At 44.5% G+C, this 24,559-nt stretch overlaps 1 protein-coding gene across 1 annotated transcript; it reads right to left on the bottom strand.

The window, feature by feature from the left end:
* Nucleotides 1-8,545: 8,545 nt before the first annotated feature.
* On the bottom strand, nucleotides 8,546-13,492 carry LAMTOR5 (late endosomal/lysosomal adaptor, MAPK and MTOR activator 5). The gene is made up of 4 exons (XM_059375695.1): nucleotides 13,377-13,492; nucleotides 12,476-12,537; nucleotides 9,525-9,642; nucleotides 8,546-8,882 (listed from the first exon to the last, which is right to left on the bottom strand). Exons 1-4 carry the CDS (start codon nucleotides 13,409-13,411, stop codon nucleotides 8,822-8,824), a joined length of 276 nt encoding a protein of 91 aa, XP_059231678.1. The 5' UTR covers nucleotides 13,412-13,492; the 3' UTR covers nucleotides 8,546-8,821.
* Between the last annotated feature and the right edge of the window lie 11,067 nt (nucleotides 13,493-24,559).

Here is a 24,559-nt window from a genome sequence, read left to right on the forward strand (position 1 = left end):
CAGGGGGGTTTCTGGAAACAACCCAAAATCTGAGCTGGTCAGTGCCACAGAGGTACCAAATTAAAATGGTAAAGACAACTCATCACAGTGAACTAGGCTTTCAACCATAGACTATCAACAAGTTCCTTGCTGGAGTGCCTGACTGGTTCCTGTCGGTAGAGCGTGTGACTCTTGATCTCAGAGTTCCGAGTTCCAGCCCCACGGCAGGCATATGGCCTGCCTAAAATCAATAAACTATCTTAAAAAACAAAACAAAAATAAACTACCCAAAACTTCCTTGCTTTGCTTCCACCTTTTCTCTGTAAAAGCCTCCCCCTGAATTGATTTTTCCTCAAATTTTTAAAATATTTATTTAATATGCCTCAGTTTATCTTTTAACAATTCTGGTATCAGAAGAGAGAACCAAGGAAGGAGACCCAACCACCCACCCTGCTACCGCCCCCCAGCCACTGCCCTGACTCCACGAGCAAGGGGCACGGGCACCTGCCTAGCGCATGGAGCTTAAGGCTTTCTCGCTTCCTCTGCAAGTCATAGACAAGTCCCTTTGGGTCCTAGCTCCACTGCTTTGGTATTCAAAACTGTCAGACTTCATTGAAGCATTTCTTTTTAGGGACTGGGTCCAGAAACCGACTGCGTTCAACTTAAACACCGGCCTGGGCCTGGGGAAGGATTAGGTCCAGTTTAAACTGGGCTGGGTCCAGTGTGAGGCCTCAGCTGAATAAAAAAATGTGTTCAAGCTGAACAAGCATTTTAGCCTTACCAAAGGTAATTGTGAATGCCAGTGGCCACAGTGGAGAATTTGTAATTTAGGTGAATGTAAATTACATAAATTGCATTTATGCGGTTCTCTTGAGAAAAAAGGGTCTTAGCCAAACACTCACTATAAAAGGTGGGGGAAAATAATTTTTCCTCCACTGCAATTTTTTTTTTTTAAGATTTTATTTATTTTTTTGACAGAGAGAGATCACAAGTAGGCAGAGAGAGGGGAAGGGAAGCAGGCCCCCTGCTGAGCAGAGAGCCCGATGCGGGACTCGATCCCAGGACCCTGAGATCATGAGATCATGACCCAAGCCGAAGGCAGCGGCTTAATCCACTGAGCCACCCAGGCGCCCCCTCCACTGCAATTTCTGATGACCAGCAGGAGACCTCCTGGGACACCCCACTCACTCCAGAGCCTACAGACAGGATCCTGGGAAAACGCAGAAGCCAGCAAAGGGTGAGAATTCCTACCAGAGTTAGCTTTCCTAGATCTCTGTCTGTGGTGCCCGTTTGAGAGAGGATGGTGAGCTTCATGCTGTCCTTTCCTGTCTGAATTCAGGTTGACAGGAGGAAAACATTTGTGAGAATTAGATCTTTGAATTGTGGCTCGTGATTTTCTGTTTGGGTACCTGCTAGGTATGGAGACAGATAATGCTTTTCCCTTTGTCTCATTCTGTGTCCTGAGAACTCGGCTTGGCTTTTCTGCCTGTTGTTGGGATGCACAGGTTATTAGTTCTTGCAAGTGCAGGTTGGAGAGCCTAAAACTATGGCTGCTAGAAATATGGGTTGCACCCCATATGTGGCTCGTCTCCTGCCAGCCATGCCCAGCTGTCGGGGTTTGTCCTTAGTCTTCCTTTGGGTTCTCTTTGGGAGTAACTCAGGGTGTCGGGAGATAACATCTCTTGTCCCCTCCTTGGGAGCACCTCTTCTGTCCATGGTTAAGTCATAAAGGGTTTGTTAGTTTGGGTTTTGAGTCATCTGACAGTGATACCTCTGTCTTAAAAGAAAAAGAAAAATATTTACTGTTTGCCCAGCTAAAAAGTATTAATAAGATACTCGAAAGGATTTTTAGTGAGCTCTGCGGTCAGAAGTTGGCCAGATTGGAAGCTAATATTCAGAGCCTGATAGGAACTTTAAAAAAAAAAAAAAAAAGCTTTTTCCCTAAAATGAAACTATGTAATAACCAAAAGGGAAAGAAAACCATTCCCAAGCCACTATGAAAGGATTTACTAAATCATAAAGGCACACAGCTCTAAATCTAAAGCGTAAGAATCTTTTAATTTCCATTTTAGTTGAAATCCCCCTAATGGGGGTGCTTGGGTGGCTCAGTCAATTAAGTGTCTCCCTTTGGCTTGGTCATGATCCCGGGGTTCTGGGACTGAGCCCACGTATTGCACAGGGCTCCCCGCTGAGCATCTCCTGTGTCCCCTGCATCTCCCTCTCCCTCTGCTGCTCCTTCTGCTTGTGCGTGCTCTCTCTCTCTCTGTCAAATAAATAAATAATATCTTTTTAAAAAATCCTAATAATAAACGAAGCAGCAAATTGAAGATCATGTAGGTGGATAGGAGGGTCAGTCACCCTCTTGCTCATTCAGGTTGCAACCCAGTTCTTTGAGAAATTAAAAACAACTGTACTGTCCTGACAAATCTCGTTTTTCAAGACCAGAAATGTGGCTCTACAAACAGTTCAAATCCATTACACCATCACCAAACCTCTCCTGCTCATCTCAAAAAGCTGCTATAAAACATCTAGATTTAGGGAATAAAAGTCCTTTTTGACAGAATTTATATCTTCTCCCTGTGCCTTTGAGATGTAAATGTTCTACTTTTGTTCTCTAGGTATCCAGAGCCATTTCTTTGAAATGGGGACTTCAGGGAGGTAATTCTTATCTGAAGGGACAGAAAAACTGCTGCTAGGGTTGGGGATGCTGCTTGGAAACTAGGAGAAAGTTATTCTAAGTTAAGTTAAATGATGGCTATTCATAGAATATCTACATCGTTTCCAAATAAGGTAAGATACTAGAATATCAGTTATTGAACACAAGTTTAATTACTTTCGGCTTTTTTTTTTTTTTTTAAGATTTTATTTATTTACTTGACAGAGATCACAAGTAGGCAGAGAGGCAGACAGAGTGATAGGGGAAAGCAGGCCCCCTGCTGAGCAGAGAGCCCGATGCAGGGCTCCATCCCAGGACCCTGTGATCATGACCCAAGCTGAAGGCAGAGGCTTTATCCCACTGAGCCACCTAGGCTCCCCATACTTTCAGCTTTTTATACAGAGGAACTAAGGATGTTTGAGTCTATTGGTACGTATTTTTTGTGCCACACTGAAAAATTTGCTGTGAGGAGAGATACACTACTAGAAATGATGAAATGTATTTATAAATCTGCCAGTCCCCAGAACGCTAGTCCACTATTACACTATACAGAATAACAGTCTATTATTGCTTACTTCCCTGTTTTCATAAGAAAGTAAGGATTCTGTGCAAGCTGGTGCAGCCACTCTGGAAACAGTATGGCATTTCCTCAAAAAGTTGAAAATAGAGCTCCCCTACGACCCAGGAACCGTACTGCTGGGTATTTACCCGAAAGATACAAATGAAGTGATCTGAAGGGGAAGGTGCACCTGAATGTTTATAGCAGCAATGTCCACAATAGCGAAACCATGGAAAGAACCTAGGTGTCCATCAACAGATAAATGGGTAAAGAAGATGTGGTGTATATATACAATGTAATACTATGCAGCCATCAAAAGAAATGAAATCTTGGGGCGCCTGGGTGGCTCAGTGGATTAAGCCGCTGCCTTCGGCTCAGGTCATGATCTCAGGGTCCTGGATCGAGTCCCGCATCGGGCTCTCTGCTCAGCGGGGAGCCTGCTTCCTCCTCTCTCTCTCTGCCTGCCTCTCTGCCTACTTGTAATCTCTCTCTGTCAAATAAATAAATAAATCTTAAAAAAAAAAAAAAAAAAAAAAGAAATGAAATCTTGCCATTTGCTACGACGTGGATGGAACTAGAGGGTATTATGCTGAGTGAAATAAGTCAATCAGAGAAAGACAATTACCATATGATCTCCCTGATATGAGGACTCTGTGAGAAACAAGGCAGAAGATCAGAGGGGAAGGGAGAGAAAAATGAAACGATGAAACCAGAGAGGGAGACAAACCATAAGAGACTCTCAGTCTCAGGAAACAAACTGAGGGCTGCTGGACGGGAGGGGATGTGAGAGATAGGGTAGGTGGGTGATGGACATTGGGGAAGGTATATGCTATGGTGAGTGCTGTGAATTGTGAATGACTTATGATTCACAGACCTGTACCGAAGAAACAATTCATTATATGTTAAGAAAAAGAAAAAAATAAGGATTCTAAGGGTTAAGAATTCTAATTAATATATGTAATTAGAACTACTTAGAAATAGTAAGGGTGCAAGAAAACAATTGTGTATGAAAAGTAAGGAAGGAAAGTAGAATGTGGTTTTTATTTTATGTTTAAATTTTTTGTAATTACTTGAATAATCTCTACACCCAACATGGGGGCTCAAACTCACACCCCCAAGGTCAAGGGTTGCATGCTCCACTGAGCCAGCCAGCTTCCCCGTATAAATTTTAATATACCTTAGTTTATTGTTTAACACTATGCTGGAGGCAGGGGGTAGGGCCTCAGAACTTTGATCCTGGTGCTGTTCCTCTGTGGGCTCTTCAGGATATACTTATTTTACAACTCTCCCAGAGCTGGGAGATGTGTTTCCTTGCTACCAGTGGCATTCTTTAGTAGGTTCTGCCTATCTGTGTGACCTTTTGTGTATTAACTAATTTTACTTAGTAATCTGGAGTTGAAGCCCCATTTCAATTCCTTTTTTAAAATTCTCAATTACTTTAATTCCAAACCCCTCTCGTGGAACATATGTACTTACAGTTTTAATGAAGCCTTTCTTCTTGCATTTTGGAAACAGTTACGTTTCCTCAAAAATGATGGGGATAATTCGCTTTTTTATCCCATTTCCTTCCTCTGTCCCACCCTCCACTTCAAAAAATAAAATATAATAAAAAAGGCAACAGGAAATGGCCTTTCATCTCCCCAGCACCAGCTTTCTAGGTTTTGAACCAGAGTGTGTTTTTCTTGTTTTATCTGGAAAACCTGCACATATTTATGCTTCCTCTCTTATAAAAACAAAAAACAAGGAGTTTCTCAGGCTCTTAAAACCAAACTCTGTAATACTTTCTGATGAAAGTGCTGGCAGGAGCAGAGCTTCGTGGTTTGGGAAGATGCCTTGTGTTTGGGGTGGAAAAGCTTACGTATTTGCGAGGTGCTGGTGCCAAGGATCCAGCTGACCGACTTTCAGCACAGGGCAAAAGCCTAAAGAGGGAAGGTGAAGGCTTTTCAGACAGTTATTTGTGGTTACTAACAATGTTCCTAATTGTTAGTGTGTTGTACTTACATACTAACAAGCATTTTCAAGGAAACATCTGTGGGACTAATTTTGCGGGGGGTGGTCTGGGGAGCACTTGTTGCTCTTTTAAAGCAGGGCACTCTGTAGTCCTGATAGTGGGATGAGCTGAGTGTAGGCTTTATATAGATAGAGAGTTCTGATGCTGAGGGCGGGAGGGAGGTCAGGTTCAAAGTGTGTGGGATCAGGCAGTCACTCACGGAGGCTGGAAGGGATGCAGGGTCCTCCAATGAACTGCATGGAGAACCTGGGGCATACAGGGAGTTTTCAAGTGTGGTGGGAAACGCAGACTTGGTTAGAATCTCAGCTTTGCTGATTTTTTAAGCCTGCGGACTCCAGACGGGTTACCCTGAGTCTGTTTTCAGATCTGTGAGATGTAGCTAAAACTACTTTGCAAGTTTTTTGGCGAGGACTAACAATATATAGAGAGAACAGAACTGGTAGGAGATCTCTGTATATGCACACACAATCGTACTTTGGTGGCATCAGATAACATACAATCCCACTTTAGCTGCAGCTCTGTACAGACCCAAAAATCAGCGGTCTCCAACCCTGAGCTCTTTGCAGCACTCTTTTCATCAATAAATATGGGGGCACTCTGCCCCACCTTGAAGGTTGTTATGAAGAATAAAGGAGGAACTATGTTCGTTTATTAGTTTCATTCAATAAAGTTGCCTTCTGTGTGTCAGGCACTGTGCTAGACAGAGGGGCTATGTGCAGGCAGAGGGTGGTCTGAGATGTGGCATAAGGGTTGGCCAGGGGCCGAATCTTGCAGCGCGTGGGAGACCATGTAACAGTTTCAGGTTTGGTTCTACAGGCAATGGGAGGTGTAGCACTGTGTCTGCTACAAAGTGAGCACCTGATACATGTTTCTTTCTGAGCATTCCCACCAGCATGTGCGGTTAGAAATTCAAGTTCAGCATATCTAAAATCAAACCCAGCCCTTTTTGTTCTCTGACCCGTCCCTCAGAGTTGACTGCTTCTTTCCAAGGCACCTAGTTCTTCCTATCTCTAGATTAGACAATGCAGTTATCTTCCTCTGTTCTCTTTTCCTTTCTGCTTTTTTTTTTTTTTAAGATTTTATTTATTTGACAGACAGGGATCACAAGTAGGCAGAGAGGCAGGCAGAGAGAGAGGGGAGGAAGCAGGCTCCTTGCGGAGAAGAGAGCCCAATGCGGGGCTTGATCCCAGGACCCTGGGATCATGATCTGAGCCGAAGGCAGAGGCTTTAACCCACGGAGTCACCCAAGCACCCCCCTTTCTGCTGATTTTTAAAAATTTATTTATTTATTTGACAGAGATCACAAGTAGGCAGGGAGGCAGGCCGAATGAGAGGGGGAAGCAGGCTCCCCGCTGAGCCCGATATGGGGCTCGATCCCAGGACCTTGAGATCATGACCTGAGCTGAAGGCAGAGACTTAATCCACTGAGCCACCCAGGCACCCCATCTGCCAATTTTTAATTGTCTCTCATGTTTGATCCTGAGCTAAGGACTTTATCTTGCTGAGCCTATTTCTTGCTCTGAAATGGGGGCCATAGCTTGTAAGAGGATTAAATGAGCTAATTGCATGTAAATTGTTTAGCATGTGTCTAGCGTGTAGCGAATCTAAAGATCGGCTCCTATCACTGGAAATATATAAGTTTTTCTGCTTGAAAAGAAGTGAGTTTGGTCTACCTCATCAGATTCATCTTTTTTTTTTTTTTTTTAAAGATTTTATTTATTTATTTGACAGAAATCACAAGTAGGCAGAGAGGCAGGCAGAGAGAGAGAGAGGGAAGCAGGCTCCCTGCCTTAAGCTCAGATTAGAAGCTTATTTATTCTGAACTCCATTCGGTTAACAGAATAAGGCCCAGGATTCTTAAAAAGTAGATATTTAAGTTCCTTCCCTACTTCCCAGCTTTTTCACCTCCTACCTTAGGACCAAACTAAAACATATAGTATTACATAAATAGTCCTCCCAGTCTATCACTCTTGTTTGCTCTTGCCACTCCCTCTGCCTGGGAAGGCCTAGGTTTTCCCATAAATCTCTCTCCTATTAGTTATATATTCTTCTATTTGGCAAGTATTCAGTGCCTACTGTGTCCTGGTACTAAGTACTTGGAATACACTGACTAAGACAATGCCCCTACCCTCAAAAGCTATGCAGAGGCAGGCCAGACAAATACAATGTAACATATAAACAATTTTTAATATATAAAACAAACATGTACTACATGTCAAGTATTGGTGAAGACAACCTATGTGCACATCCCTTCTATCAAAGTACGAACTCAAAGGCTAGAACCAGGTCTTAATGCAAAATCTTTGTATCCTCTTATAATATCTTGTATTTGGAGGTGCTTGATATTTTGGAATAAATAATATTCTGGAGATTTTTTTATACTGTCAAATACTAAATTGCTAAAGAGTAACAGGACTGCATTTAAATTCAACAAAATGAGGTCATCTGTGCCTACCTGTGCTCCATTCTGCTGTTGAGAACTATAAAGGTTAAAGAAAAGAGGGACGCCTGGGTGGCTCAGTTGGTTAAGCAGCTGCCTTCGGCTCAGGTCATGATCCCAGCGTCCTGGGATCGGGTCCCACATCGGGCTCCTTGCTCCGCAGGGAGCCTACTTCTCCCTCTGACTCTTCCTTCCACTCTGTCTGCCTGTGCTCGCTCTCACTCACTCTCTCTCTGACAAATAAATAAATAAATAAATAAATAAATAAAAGATAATGTTGTCTTCTACGTTCAGGCGTTAGTTTTTTCTCGCCAAACATGCCTATTTTTATAATGGTCTAGTGTTCAAAGTATAAGCTCAGAAATGAGAGTCTTTTTTTTTTTTTTTTTTTTTTAAGATTTTATTTACTTATTTGAGAGTGCAAGAGAGAGGGAGAACATGAGCAGGGTGGGGGGCAGAGGAGAGAGGGAGCAGCAGACTCCCCAATGAGCAGAAAGCCCGATGTGGGACTTGATCCCAGGACTCTGGGATCATGGTATGAGCCCAAGGCGGACACTTAACTGTCTGAGCTGCCCAAGCGTCCCCGAGTTACTCAGCAAATCCCTTAGCCTTAGTTAGACAAAGGCAAAATGGGGTAGCTAAGAGTTCATATAGGGTTATCAGTGAGAATTACATGAATTTGTGGTATCTAATAGGCACTTAATGATAATAGCTGTTATGGGGTGGGAATAGGCTTAATTAGTTTTCAGTATCCATAGACACTTGTGTGAGACTGTCTGTAGTTCAGGAAGCTTCTGAGAGAGAAGAGATGGACTTGGAGCAAAGATTTTTAAAAAATTATAATTTGGTAATCCAAAAAAATGAACATTTGCTAAGAATTTAAACAATCCAGAAAAGAGCCAAGCTTTCCTCTGACCAGATTTATTGAGTGTAAGAAAATTCTATGTACAAAGTGACTGGGACCTGCTGCTTCAAAACATGATCCTTTCTTACTAATATTTGGATAAGTCAGTCCATTGAGTGTCCAAAAGAAGCTTACTCTAAAATTAAGAGAAAAGTGCCCAATGCACACGAAATAAATGGCCTGACTATTGGGACTGGTGTAGTTGTCTAAGATAATTTACACAGGCGGGATCGAGCCCCGACGACAGGCTGCTGGAGAACCGCCATGAGCCATCAGGAGGCCATCTTGTGCACCGCCACCGTGATGCCGTCGTGTTTCTGGATCATGATGTTCCTGAAAGGAAAAGATATTCCATAAAATGTTACAAGTGGGAGTCTGCTGAAGATTAAAGACACTGTTTGGTTTAGGATACAACTAAAAAAATACTATTTATCATTTCTTTAAGGTATGAAAGCAATATATGAATATAAGAAAACATTTGGGAAATACAGAAAAGTATAAAATATACAAATGAATCTATAATCCTACAGCTCAGAGACAGGCACTACTGTGTTTTGTTAGCTGCGTGTATACCATCTGTGCATTTGTCTGCTCTTTTTACAAAACTGATCACACTGTGTAGTTCCATACTCTGCTTTCATCACTTACTATTACTCTGAGGATGCTCACCTGGAACAGCTTTAGTATTTCTATTACTATGGAAGTGGTTTCTGTTCCTTGATTGGTCTTTGCCTATGCTATTTATTACTTCCTTTTTCTTGACAGTCAGGACAATTTGTACTCTTCATTTAAATGTCACTGTGGTCTGAAAGCATGTTAAGCTTTGGAGATCAGTCTATTTTGTGGTCCAAAGAGTGAAGAACCTCCCTCCAAGTTCTTTGAATGCAAATCGCTAATAACACAGGGCAGGCCCTACTCAACCTTCCCAGTGACTTTTCTGATTAAAAAGGAAAGAATCTGTCAAGGTGTACTCACCCATTATCTGATTCTAGACATACCACAGGGATATCAGTGGGGTCTGAGGTCAGCTTAGCTGCTTGCTGGGCTAGAACAGATATCACCCCGGCATGCTCATCTGACAGGGTCCCACGGCCTGGAAGACAGAGATGTAATCATGTCAATGAGTACACAGCTATAGTAGAATCTCTCACTGATTTATTCACAAAAAGAAGGCTCAGTTCATGGTCTTTTAGGTTAGGTACTGACAGGAAATGATTTTGTCCTGATATTTAGCTGGTTACATCAACAAGAAAGCTAAACAACACTTCTTAAATCAATAAAGTGCCAGGAGACACTTGATTTCCAATCACTCTCATCACCATCTCTGGACACCTTCTCGCACCTATAAGGAAGCTATAATTCAAGTCAGTCTGAAAGCCATAAATGCCTTTTACAGGAAGCTTCGTGAAACCAACAAGACATTCAAAGGTGAAGTTGACAAAAAACAGTAAGGGCAAGATACTCGTTGAAACGAATAATTTCTTCATGGGGAATCTGATTTTCTTTTAGCGAGCTCAACCTCAAAGGATACAAAAGTCTTTACTCAGGAGTTCAGTTGCAAGATCACCTTGGTTGACAGTACACGTGAATATTCTGTGCGCAGTTATTTCGACCTGAATAAGCTGGCTGTTTTCAAATACAAACTTAACTGGCTTTTTGTTAAAATTTGTTTTCACCTGTAGATAATCAGGTGTCCGATACAAAAGGTAATTACTAAGTTTACACTTCCACATACAAAGGCAGCACAAGCTCGCCTGCCTGGAACTATAGTGGATAACAGACATACCAGTGTGGCAGAGCTGGCGGATTTTCTATGGTTACAGAAAACGCTAACTGGACAGACGGTGCAGTCTTTTGGGTCCTGAAGGTCTTGGAGGAACTAATTTCATTTTAGATTTCCACACCTGAATTTCAGGCTTTCCATCAACCAGCACCTCAAGTAAATCTGCCTTTTTTTCTCCCAACTAGATTTGTGTAAAATCTGAGTGACACAGATCCTCTTTCAGTTACCCTCCCAGCAGAAATTCAGAGCTTTAAAAATTCCTGCAGTAAAGTAAGGAATTTAATTGAGTAAGGAGGGAGGAGTCCTTGGTTTACGAGTTGGGACATGAATTAGCTGAACACTTTAGTTACTTACCTTTCAGGATTTATCTCCTCATCTGTAACTCTTACCATTTATTGAGCATCACGTCTGGGTTCTGTGTTGAGTGTTTCACACATATTATATAATCTTACAACACCGTGACTAAGAGGTTTTTGAGCGAGACTGAAATCCTAGCTCAACCCTAGCTCTGTGACCTGGGGCAAGTTACTCAACCTCAATTTCTTCATCTGCCTCACAGGGCTGCTACAAGGATTAAATGACTTAGTTTGGGGAAAGCACTTAGAATGGTGCCTGGCACATAGCAGGTGCTCAATAAATGCAATTCTATAATTACTGCCATTCTTTTTTTTTTTTTTTTGTTTTTTTTTTAAAAGATTTTATTTATTTATTTGACAGAGAGAAATTACAAGTACACTGAGAGGCAGGCAGAGAGAGAGAGAGAGAGAGAGAGAAGGAAGCAGGCTCCCTGCTGAGCAGAGAGCCCGACGCGGGACTCGATCCCAGGACGCTGAGATCATGACCTGAGCCGAAGGCAGCGGCTTAACCCACTGAGCCACCCAGGTGCCCCAATTACTGCCATTCTTAAACCACAACCCAGTACAGAGATCCTGGGTTGGCAAAGCCTTGGCAGCTCATGTCCTTTCCACCCATCTCAGCCAACTGCCCTAGACCTTTGCTGCCCAATGCCCCCTCACTGGCCAAGGCCTGCCTGCTCAGCACCATCCTGTGCCCCATGGAGGCCCAGATGAGGGCTGCACCTGTGCAGGCGGCCTCGATGCGCATGTAGGGTCCAGGCAGTTCTGCAGACCAGCTGCCAATATCCTGATGTGCCTCCTCTGATGTGAGAGGGAATCAAAGACCATGTTCTTTATAAAAACAAACAAACCAAAGTCTTTAAACTCAATGAAAAAATCAACCTAGAAAAGCTCTAGGTAAATTCCCATTTGATGAAAAGAACAAACGATTTAGACCATGTAGACCAAGTGGAGATTGTCGTGGCCATGGAGGAGGACTTTGGGTTTCACATTCTTGAGACAGATGTGGAGAAGTTATTGTGCCCCCAAGAAATTGTATATTACACTGCAGATAAAAAGTATGTACATGAATAAAATATCAGACCCCTTTCTCCAATTAGAGAAGACAAGGGCGATACTGGTGAGTGTCTGGAAGTGACATTATTACTGACTTTGAAAGAGTAATTCTGTTTAGACTTGTATTTAAACGAAGAGTTTTTACCTTTGAAAAGAAATCTATACAACCAACCAATTAGCCAACCAACAAAAACAACCCAGCAGAGAAACTGAGGCTCAGAATTTTTGGTCCAAGGTCACACTATTAGCAATGGAAGAGCAGGGGGCTGACCCCATGCGTTCAACTCTGAAGCTCTCATTTTTACTGCCTACTCTCTTACTCAGGTGTATTCGGACTACAAAACAGCACTGTCCATCTTCCTGGGTTATTGTGAAAATCAGAGATAAAGCACATAAAACCCTAGCAGTCTGCACCCATTCTCAACCAATGGTACCTGATGTCATTATCCGAGGTCCTTGCTAGACCCAATTTAAAATAATTCAAATACTATTTCAGTAGAAACAATTTCTAGTGCAAGAACTGCAAGGACCACTTCTACCTTCATAAATACCAACTGAAAAGTTTCAATTTTCTAATCCCATTTGGAGATAAACTCTACTCTCACCAACGAACCCAGAAAGCGGCAGGATAACAGGAGGTATAAAAACTAGAGATCAGCGCACTAGGCTCTAGGCTCCTAGTCAATATCAAATGATATGCAGTCCACCGGAGTAGATGGTGACATACTTACAGCCCAGATTAAGTCCTTGTGAATCTGTGCACAGGACTCCAACAATGGATGGATTCTTCATTCTAATTCCAGGAGCACCAGAGGAATGAAGCAGATGATGTCAGGAAATGAATTTAAATAATTGTAACACACACGTACAGGTTTTTCTATGTACCAGGCACTGTTGCGCTTTAAACCACTGCTTATTTATTACGCTGAGAAAAATTAAACTACAATGAACTAATTTAAATATGGTAGTTAAACCAATGTACGGGTGATGGGAGAAAAGATTATGTCAGGTACTGCTGAGCTTCCGAGAGCCGCAAACACGACAATTTATCAGTATTTTGTCGCCGTTGTTCAAAATGACGAAAAAACACTGGTTGCCTCCAGGAGGGGAAGTGGGAGAAACTGAGGGGCGCTGGTGGGAGGGAGCTGTTTCGCGGTGCGCCTTCTTGTACTTTCAATTTTACACCTTACGTGGATATTACTTGTTCGAAAAATTGAGAGGTCTTTCCTCAAGCACCAAGTAACTGGTTACACACTCGAGGAAAGATTTGTGTTTATGTTCACGTTGCAGGGTTCGCTTTGCACACCTGGCACAACCTTCCCCCTAAATGAACCCATTTCCTAAAACTACTGAGGAATGATCCAGCCATACAGACAACTGCAACACGACGGGCGGTTTTGGCTTTGAGCTGCGGAGACTAGCTCCCGGCGGGAGGGTGCGGAGCCCCGGCGGGACTGCGGTATTTTAATTCCGGGTCACCCTCTCCACCCCGCGGCCGCGGGACAGGGCTCGCCGCGTCACCCTCTCCCCTACCCCCAGGCCCGAGGGTCGCGCGGCGTCCCCGACACGCCCGGCCGGCAATCTCAGCGCGCGCCCCGTGTCCCGCTCAAGTCCCCCCGCCGTGCTACTCACGTATCCTCCAAGTGCTGCTCCAAGGTGGCCTCCATGCCGCCAGCCCGGTCCGGGATCCCGCAACTCAACACCTCCTGCTCCGCCCCAGGCCCGGGGCGCGTCTTGCTCACGTGACCCGGGCCGGGCGCAGTGGGGGACGGCGCCTCCGAAGGGACAAACTTCTCCGAGCGACCTCCGCGCTCTGTTTGGGAAAGTTGGTTCCGCCTCCGCCGCCCGGATCCGCAACCGGGTGGCGCAGGCGCGAGTAATTCCCGCACGGGAAGAGGTGTGTGGCCGGGCAGCAGAGTCTCGCTTCCGGCCTGGCACTGTGTCTCGGCGATGTCGACCTTTGCATTCCCGTTCAACCGACTCCGAAACCTTCAGGCCGGATCTTGTTTGCGTTCTGCAATAACCGGGCGGGTCAGACAGGGTGAGATCCAGGCGGTGCGGCAGGGGCAGAGAGAGACGCAAGACGCTGGTGCGCGGCTGCACAGGCGTGTAGGGGAGGTGACGTGCGCGTGGGGGCTAGAAGACCACCTGCAACTCGGTGAAAACCCGAAGCTAGGTATTGGGAAGACATTGGTTCTTCCTTTGGCGAGGGCGCAGGAAAAGTCCGGGAAGGAAGGTGTCACTTGTAAAGAAGACTGGGTAGGACTACTTAAAAATAACTTTTAAAGAGCACTTGTGAAATAAGGAAAGTCACCCATCGTCTGTGCAGAGAGGACTTAAAATCCCGCGGAGAGGGGCGCCTGGGTGGCTCAGTGGGTTGTCAGACTTCTTCTTGGGTCTTAATCTTGGGGTCCTGGGATGGAGCCTGATCCTCGTGCTGTGCTCCCCGCTTACTGGGGAGTCGGCTTGTCTCTGTCTCTGTCCCTCTTCCTCTGCCCGTATCTTGCTCATGCTTTCTCTCAAATAAATTAATAAAATCTTTTTTTAAAAAATCCTTTGGAGAATTTTCAGTGTTTTTATTCACTTTTTTAGGCAAAATTGATACATAATGGACATGTAGGTCTGTAGCTGGCCTTTTCCACAGAATTTAGCATAAATGTCTTTTCAGGTCATTAAATATTCATTTGCATCCATTGTCGTAGTTACAAAATATTCCATAATACAGTTGTGCCATAAATGATTTAACTAATCCCTTATTAATACTTAGTTGGTTGTCGGTTTCAGGGGGGCAGGTATTACAAATGCGGTGTAAATATCTTTGTAGGTAAATATTTGTCCATGATAATTATTTTTTAAATAATAATTTATGATAAGTTCTTAGAATGGAATTACTGGGTCCAAAGTTAATAATTTATGATAAGTTATTAGAATGGAATTAATGGGTGTCTGGCTGTGATAGTGAAACTTGCACCTTCCTTAAAATTCTAGTCTTGAATTCTAGTCTTAATTCAGGAGTTTCGGACTTCTGCCTAGAAAAACTATTCATGTTAACATAGTATGGGCCATTTAAATCTTAGAGGAAGCAGCTTAAAACTACCTTTAAAAGATAGCATTAAGAACTAAATAAAATCTTTAAAAAGAGAGAGAGAGAAATAGCATTTAAAAAGGCTAAGAAACCAGTTGGCTTCCCTCCGAAGTTCTGCACGCAGAGACTTGGCTCTGCGCGAGCGCCCCCTATGGCCACATGCGTTTGTAACCTCGAGGCAGTGCCATTTCCGTAGAGCTGTGACTTGAGCCACATTTGTGGCTCACACTAAGAGTAGTGGCCTGGCCACACTAAAAGTAAAATAGGTGAAATTAATTTTAATAGTATATTTTATTTATCCAAATACTATGTCCAAAATATTGTCATTTCAACATGTAATCAAGTTGAAAATACTAATGAGATATATTACATTTTCTCCCTCTGTACAGTGTCTTCAAAATCCAGTGTATATTTTTCACAGCACATTTCAGTTCACACTGGCCACGTTTCAAGTGTTCAATAGCCACGTGTGGCTACAGGTTACCATATAGGCTAATGCAGCTCCCAGGTATCTCTGATTATCTCAAAGCCAGATTGATGATTACAGTGTTCTCAGAAAAGCTGGTAATTGCTTCTCAGGCTATAGGAAAGGCCTCTCAAGGGCAAATGAGCAAGCAGGAAGAGGGTGGCCGCTGGCGCACGTGTCCTTGCCACACCCGGGGCGGGAGAGCAGACTAATCCACACTATCCCTCGTCCTCTGCCCTGTTGCTGTTGGCCCCTGCAAGGTGGGCAGAAGGAGTGGGTAGCTCTTATAGGCTGGAGAGATGCAGGGGGTTGGTGAGAGGGTTGGAGGTGTGCCTGACCCCACACTGTTTTCTACTTTCACCAGTTGGTGGGGATATTTGACGATTCTTTTTCTCAGTTTTGAGTGCTGGTATCCATTCCTGGGGTGACAGACCAAGTCCCATAGTCAAGTACTTGCCTTGTTGCATTGTAATTCTTTATATGTTTGCTTTTCAAATACAGGAAAAGTATCTCCTCCATTTCTGGATGCTGAGCATTGCGGAGTACAGTAAGGATTCAATATTTATCAAAGAATTTTGATGGGTCTTTGGGAAAGGAACTCTGTCGTGTTAAGTACCTTTAAGTCATGGGGCACTTGGGTGACTCATTTGGAGAAGTGTGTGACTCTTGATCTTTGGATTGTGAGTTTGAGCCCCTTGTTGAGTGTAGAGATTACTAAAAAAAAGAAAAGAAAAAGAAAAACCTTTAAGTCCTGAACTTCTGCCATATTTATCCTCTTCTTTCTCCTCTACTCCATAAACAAGCTTTTGGAAAATGGAAGTCCCAGGAGGGTCCAGCAGAGAATGGCCATGCCAGCATGTCCTAACTGGGAAGTTGGAGGTGAGAAGCACAGTTGGGGGAACCAGACCTAGGTCCTCTCGTTGCTGTAGGCCCCAAAGACCCAAGTCCCTCTTCCTTGACCTCTCAGGAGCAGAGTCTTCCTGGTGGGGGCATTGAAGAAGCACAGCTCAGGTACACAGTCTGGTTATCCCTTGTGTGCACAGGGTCTGGTACCCAGGGCCAGCCCTGTTGGTCACTCGTGAAGTGTTCAATGTCCCAGGCCTGTCCTAGAAGGAGCCTGAAACCTGGCTGGGGAAATGGCTCCGAATCTGCCACTAGGGGGCACCACCTCCATGGAAAACCCCACTCAGGCTGGAGGAAAGGGATCCACTGAGCACGCACAGTTTGGTTAGGATGGCATTAGGAGTCACACAGAGAGAGAATTGAATCCTGCCTTGACCACCACCTACCCGTGTGACCTCTGAGCTTCAGGGGCTCCTCTGTGGTCTGACAGTACCCTTACCTACCCCATAAGATTACGGGGATGATTATATGAGATGCTTTACATCAGAGGGGCTGGTGCATTGTGGGAGTCAGTAAATCAGCTCTCCTAAATCTGAGAAAGAAGCCCTGTTTGTTTCCTCACACCGTTTCCAGTCTAGGTGAGGACACCCATGAGAAAGTCGGAAACAGTTCAATGAAGGTCAGAGCCAAACGCTGAGACATACCTCCAGCAGCCTAGTTCCCGGGGAAGGGAGGTCGCAGGGCTGGATTTACACAGCCGCTCTACAGAGCCCTGTTAAATGCCATAATCGAATATGGTTTATCACACTTCTGTATAATATAAAAATTATAAAACACAGTGAGAGAAAAAATAACCTGAAATTCTAGTGCTAATCCTAATGACACGAGTGTGAATGAACTAAATAGAATGGGACAGGATTTAGGTAAGGTGGAGCTGGGGAAAAGCATGTCCCTTTGGGTTGCCAGAGTGTCGCTGCCAAAGTGTCTCACTCCATGGGAGCCACTGGGTAAGACACTGGGTCCCTGCCTTCCGACAGTGGACGCCACCGGAGAGCAGAGAGCGGAGTCCCAGATCTGAAGCCTAACTGACTGCCTGTACGAAGAGCGGTAATACCATTTAAAGTTCATATACGTGAGTGACAACCATGTTCTAGGCAATTTGCAGGCCTTATTAGTCCTCATAGCCTTTTTTGGTTTTTGGTTTTGGTTTAGTTTTTTTTTTGAAGAATATTTATGTTCTGTATTTTTAAAAGTTTTTTTTTTTTTTTTAAATTCTAGTATAGTTCACATACAGTGTAATGTCAGTTTCAGGGGTACAATACAGTGATTCCACACTTCCGTACGGCACCCCGTGCTCATCTCAGATAGTGTCTTCCTCAGTCCCCATCACCTGTTTCACCCACCCACCTCCCCTCTGGGAACCATCAGTTTGTTCTCTAAGTTAAGTCTGTTTCTTGGTTTCTCTCCCTCTCTCATTTTTTTCCCCCTTTGATTGTTATGTTTCTTAAATTCCACATATGAAAGAAATCATATGGTATTTGTCTTTATCTGACTTATCTTGTTTAGCATAATCTTCTCTGGGTCCATCCACACCCTTGCAAATGGCAAGATTTCTTTCTTTTCCTTGCTGAGCTATATTCCATCGTACAGTCCATGAAGTAGCTTCCATCACTGTCTCCATTTTACAGTTAAAAACCCCCTGAGGCTCAGAAGGTCAGTGCTTGGTCAGGATCTCCCTAGTTGTAGGTAGTAGAACCTTACCGTGGATTTCCCTACTACGTGGCCTCAACTTCTCTCACTTTCTCAGCAGCACAATCCTGGAGAGGTGAGAGGGCTTTAGAGGCCCATCCAGATCTCCTGCTCTCTGGAGAAGAAATCTGAGGCTCAGAGAGGACAAGTGGCTAATTTAGAACTTGAACCTTCCACCAGGGCTCTAACTATATTGTTTCGCTGGAGGCTGTTTTAGACCTTTCCTTGAACCAACTTCAGAGACATTCATTGTTACAGGTTGAATTGTGTCTCCCTAAAATTCATGTATTAAAGTCCTCACTCTGAATGTGACCTTATTGGAAATAATCCTTCGAATCAGGTCATTACAGGGGGCCCAAATCCCATATGACAGGTGTCCTTAGAAAGAGGGGATTTGGACAAAAAGACATTCCCAGAGGAGACAGGGATTCAGGGCAATACAGGGAAGACCACCATCTGTAAGCCAAAGAGAGCAGCCTGGAACAGATCCCTTCCTCACAGCCATCCAAAGGAACCAACCCCACTGACGCTTTGACTTTGGACAGCTGGCCACTAGCACTGTGAGACAATAACATTCTGTTGTTTAGGCCAGTCCATTGGTGGTACTTTGAGACAGCAGCCCTGGGAAACCACCGTACCCGTCTGTAAGTCAAAGTCAATGTCTGTGATATCAGATATTTGGCAGGACTTAATAGAAAAACTGGTTGAGAAGATCACCTCACCAGAGGCAAAAGGATAGAGCAGATAATCTTTCCAGCTTGCTCCCAACCTTAGTACTTGACTATTTTCCTTATATTGGACACTGGCCAACAGTGGTGGCATGACCCATTTGTCTGTGACCTTCTTGAGTCTGTTTTATATCCCTGAGCTTGGCCTATCGAAGAGCTCAATAAGTGTGTGTAGAGAGAATGAGCACAAGAACAGGCTCCTGGCCTTTTTGACCCAAGCCTCTCCAAACAACAAGTTGGGTGGGGTGGACGGGGAGGGGAGGGTATGGACTGTCCGTGGACAGAAGTTGAAATTGGGCACTGTCTCCCAAAGTGTCCAGCTGAGTCCCAATCCTGGAAGACACAAGCAAAATATATTTTAGATAACTCAGGGTGGCCTAGAGAAGTTCCAGCTTAGGATGCTATCTTCCCAATGCTTTATTAATTTTGCTGTTGAGGATAAATGAGATGCAGACTTCCATATCCAAGCCTTCATTAGATGCCCAGTTAATGCAGCCATGACAAATGGGAATGAAGCCTTTATGAATAAAAAAAAGAGCAACGCAGTATAAAAAAAATCATCCATCAGAGAAAAGAAAATGTAGAGGAACTGATGAAATATTGTATCCTTAATCCGACCATCTGTACCACACATCAAATCAGGCTTAATGTCAAGATTTATCGGCCTTGGAATTGTGTAAATGAAATAAGAACTTGAAAATGAAAGGAAAAGAAATTACCTGTATTAAAATGTATTTGCAGTGCAGACCTGTGCTCCGAGGCTTTTAGTCCAACGCCGGCATCTAGCTTCTTCTGCTACATATCACTGTCTACCTGATGTGCATCCCCTTCACCCCAGTTGGGTTTCAGAGAACTTGCTTGTGGGTGAACATGACATCACATGGTCAGTAATCTTGTGAAAAACCCCACCATTGTGGACGAATCCCTTCTCGTACAGTGTCTTTGTGTCTTTACTTTGTCATCTGTGAACCTGGTGAGATGATGCTGGCCCTTACTTCAGAGAAGAGACTGTTGTGAAGAGATGACCCACCTCGTCCTGCCTGCTGGCCCAGCAGAGGGAGAAGCTTTCTCCTGGACCGCTGCCACCAGCTGTGGCATCCACATGTGGCTTCTAGCGCTTAGCTCCTGTCCCAGCATTTCATTACCCTGAGAAGACCTTGCACAAGTCTTCTCACGCCCTCATGTCCCCACTCTTCCCCACAATCCCTGAAGATAAGAAGAGCACCTGCATCAGCGTGGCAACAGTGTGAGGATGCTGGCAGACGAGGAACGTGGATCTGGGAGCACAGTCCCAGGCACCAGTGAGAGCACTGAACAAAGGGAAGCCGTCGTTGTCTCTGGGACTTCAAGGAATGATAGCTGGGGCGCAATGGGACTTGACTGTCACTCGGGGTTCATAGTTACCAGCAGTAGGAGCTGACTTATGGAGTAGGAAAGGAAGTTTTATTTTTATTTGTTTATTTTTTAAAGATTCATTTATTTATTTGAGAGAGAGAGAGACTGCACATGGGGGTGCGGGGAGAAGCAGGTGGAAAGGGGGAGGGAAAGAATTTTTTTTTAAGGTTTTTTTGGGAAGATCTTATTTATTTATTGGAGACAGAGTGCAGAGTGAAGAGAGGGAGCGAATGAGTGGGGGCAGGGGAGGGAGAGGGAGAGGGAGAAGCAGGCTCCTGGATGAGCAGTGGTGGGGTAGGGGTGGGGGCATTTATCCCTACCCAAGCCTGTCAGGGACAGAGTTGCTTCTGGGATGGAGAAGATGACAGAGAGGTGGCAGGAAGACCAAGAGAGAAACACCAAACCCTCACAGCCAAGGCCTTTTCAGAACTTGAGTGTGTGGTCCTCACTCTCCATGGTCCCTAGAAAAGCATCTGGGCTACAGCAGGTGTTCAGTGAATGCCTGTTCTGTTAGAGAAGGAATCTCCTCTGCAGATCCCAGCAAACTGACCCTCTCCACTCCTTTGTACATTATCCCAGTTCCCAAGAAACAGTAGAAACGGTGGTGATCTCAGGTGTTAATAACGGTGAAGATGGTGGATGGTCTTCCTAGCTTACTGTTACGGATTTCCTCTTTCTAGGCCTCTGTAATTGGCCATCTGTAAACCTGGTCAGTTTCTCATTCAAAGGCACTGCCTTTACTCTTGCACCTGAAGATGAAAAGCTGAAATCTACAAAGCACATTTGTTCACGCACGTTTCCTCACGTTGATCCCATACTGGGATGGGGGATCTGTATCCCCACTCTGTGGATGAAGGAGAGGAGAGGTCAATAATTTGTCAAGGACATAGAACTTGAAAGTGTCCATGGCTTTGGGGACTCCAAGGCTAGGGCCAGCCAGTTGCCAGGATGTAGATCCCAGGTCGGTCGGTTGCAAATTATTTTCTCCCCCAGTTTGGATAACACAGGTCCCTGAGCCAGTCCCATAAAGTGGCCAACGGCTGCCTTCCCCCGCCTCCCCTCCCACTGGTGGGAGAGCTTGTCTGCCTGCCTTTAGACAGCACACAGTAAATCAATTGCCGCATTAATTCTGGACCATCAGCATTTTCCCCCAGGAGAAACTCAGGAGTGGGGAGACTAATGTCTCATTGATCTTTTCTATTGCTAAAGGGGAAGCAAGATGAATATAATCCCATCTGTCAAGGCTGAGAAGGGCCGATCTGAAAGCAGTGTGGATTACTTTAAGGGGATAACAGTTTATCACTCTCTGGACAAGCAAATATGAAATTAGGACTAACCTCCTTTACTAGTTGGTGGAAACATCGATCAGCAAAGAGATTGTCTAAGGAAATGAGCAGCAAGTTCTCGGCTCTTTTTCCTTGTCCTTTCCTTAAGACTTTCTATTTCTTATACACAAACTGGAGAAAATCCACCCTTGACCCCAAGAAATAGTTAACATTTGCTGGGAACTGATTATTGCCTGGTGCTTTACCAAGTGCTTTATTCTCACTCTCCAGCGGCTTTATGAGATGTTATCATCAGCACCATCTTACAGATTTGGAAACTGAGGCTTAGACAGGTGGAGTGACTTGGCCCAACATTACTTAGCTATCGAAGGGGAATCAGGAGCAGCATGGCTGCCGCCGTGCCTGCCCATAGTCCCCACTCAGTGCCTGCAGGTTACTGAGCCTGAAAGGAGTCCAGACAACCCTGAACTGCTTCCAGACTGCTGTGCTTCTGTCCACTCCATTCACACCTTTCTCAGTCAGCCCCTCAGGTAGCCCTGCTGACCCCAAGGGGGAGATGGCCTTTGCTGGTTGTAGAGGCTGAGCTAAGGTCAAGGGGCTGGGACCATCCTGAGGCCTCAGTCAGGGCATCCGGGCAGCTGAGGCTCGGGGATAGGTGGTGGGGTGGGCAAGCTGGGGCCACGGGGCTCAGGCTCTGCTGAGGTTCCTCATGGTTCCTGCCGTGCATGGATTTCCATGGAGGAAAGAGGTGAGGTCAGTGACAGTGACAGTCTCCTGGCTTGTCAGAAGCTGAGACATCCGGAGGGTCTGGCCAGTGCAGACCGCTGTGACCACTGAGAGCCCAAGAAAACACGATGACCAAGGGTTAGGAGGTTTGCATTAGGAAGGCCTGGGGACCACAGCAATATGATCTCAGAAACTCAAGAAGAAACATGCATACCTGACATCTTCAGGAAACACAGGTCTCAGTGTTAAATTTGGACCCTTCACTTCAACCAGGGGCAGAAGCCCCTTCCAGGGCAAAGAGCCCCGAGAGAGGGGTTTTGCCAGCTGCCTTCCCTCGAGATGTGTGCTGCCAAAGCAAAGTCATTTGAGGGCTGCAGGGCTCATGCTCTATGGCCAGAAGTAAGTTTTCTAATTAATACCACTTTGGCCCCAACAGAGATGGCTGCTCTGTCTCGGGCTTGTTTGCTGTTTATCCCCGTGATTGATGCTGGTAACATTTAGAGTCCGTCAGGGAGATATTTCACGGATGCGCCACGCGGGAGGACTGAGACAGCCAGGAAATGTAATTCCCCAGGTAAGGCAGCATGGAAGATGAATCTGAATTGTTGAAAGAAAGGCCCAGGACTTTTCTAGCTTCTTGGGGGGTAGGGGAAAGGGAAGAGAGGTGGAGGCAGGGGCTTGGGAAGGGCTGTGGATCCCAGAGCTGGAATAGAGACCCCTTGGGAAGGGCTGTGAGGAGAAACAAGACAGAAGAAAGGCAAGGGGCTTTTTTTCTGGACTTGCTTGTGTGAAAATTTCACATCTACGTTGGCCCTTAGATTTTGCTGGCTAAGACACACAAGAAAGGAAGTCAACAGGAAGGAAGTCACTCTTCCTGCTGCTCCTGGGGTCTTTGATATCCTCCACAGATCTCCATTTCCATTGGCCAGAAGTCCTCCTATTAATCAGAAGGCTGATCTCAGAAGTGAAAAGATTTTTGAATCCCCCAACCAGAGGTGATCTTCACTCAGACATGTGTAACCCTTTGTATGTTACCATCTAAGCCTAATGTTTAAACATTTAAGAACCATCTAAGCCTAATGTTCAAACATTTAAGAACATTGTTAAAACACAGAATGGGCATATATCAACATGAGAAACTCGTGAATGAGGGAGCCTGGAAGGTGGGAAAGCTGGTTCAGAGAGCATTTTGAAGAACTGTGTATTTATAAGCACTTAAAAAGAAATGTTTGAGGGGGACCTGGGTAGCTCAGTGGGTTAAGCCTCTGCCTTCGGCTTGGGTCATGATCTCAGGGTCCGGGGATCGAGTCCCGCATCAGGCTCTCTGTTCAGTGGGGAGCCTGCTTCCTCCTCTCTCTCTCTCTCTCTCTGCCTGCCTCTCTGCCTACTTGTGATCTCTCTGTCAAATAAATAAATAAAATATTTTTTTAAAAAAAGAAATGTTTGAGTAAAATTCCTAGGTTAAAAACAAAACTTACATATGTGGCCAAATATATTTATATTTATATATATATATATTTTTTTTTTTCTTTGCCGAATGATTTTTGACAAGAGGGCCAAAACCATTCCACAGTCTTTTCTACAAATGGAATTGAGGAAACTGAATATCCACATGCAAAAGAATGAAGTTGGATTCTCACCTTACACAGTATACAAAAAATGAACTCAAATGGGTTGAAGACCTGAACATAAAAACTAAAACTGAAGACTCTTAGAAGAAAACATAAAGGAAAAGCTTCATGACATTTCATTTGGCTATGATTTTTTGGATATGACACCAAAAGCACAGGAAACAAGAGAAAAAAAAAAAACAGATAAATTGCATTTTATAAAAGTTGGAAATTTGTGGGGCGCTTGGGTGGCTAAATAGGTTGGCCATCCAACTCTTGATTTTGGCTCAGGTCATGATCTCAGGGTCCTGGGATCGAGCCCCGAGTTGGGCTCCATGATCAGCGGGGAGTCTGCTTGAGGATTCTCTCTCTCCTTCTCCCTCTGACTCTCCCCTGGCTTGTACTCTCTAAAATAAATCGATCCATCTAAAAAAAAAAACCAAACAAATGAAAACACTTTTGTGCTTTAAAGGAACTATCAACAGAGTGAAAGACAGTCTGTGGGATGGAGAAAACATTAGCAAATTGTATCTGATAAAGGGTTAATGTCCAGAATATACAAAGAATTCCTACAAGTCAACAATAACAACCCAAATAACCTGATTTTTTAGAAAAATGGGCTAAGAACTTAAATAGACATTTCTCCAAAAGAGCATGTTCCAATGGCCAACAAGCATATGAAAAGATGCTCAACATGACTAATCATTAGGGAAATGCAGATTAAAACCACGGTGAGATACTACCTCACACCCATTAGGACCAAACCCCCCCCCCAAAACAAAACCAAGAAATGACAAGTTTGGGCAAGGATCTGGAGAAATTGGAACCCGTGTGCACTGTTGGAGGGATTGTAAAATGGTACAGCCACTGTGGAAAACAATACAGTGGCTCCTCAAAGATTAAACATAGAATTATTACATGATCCAG

Source organism: Mustela nigripes, chromosome 14, assembly GCF_022355385.1.
Source record: "Mustela nigripes isolate SB6536 chromosome 14, MUSNIG.SB6536, whole genome shotgun sequence".
Lineage (NCBI taxonomy): Eukaryota > Metazoa > Chordata > Mammalia > Carnivora > Mustelidae > Mustela > Mustela nigripes.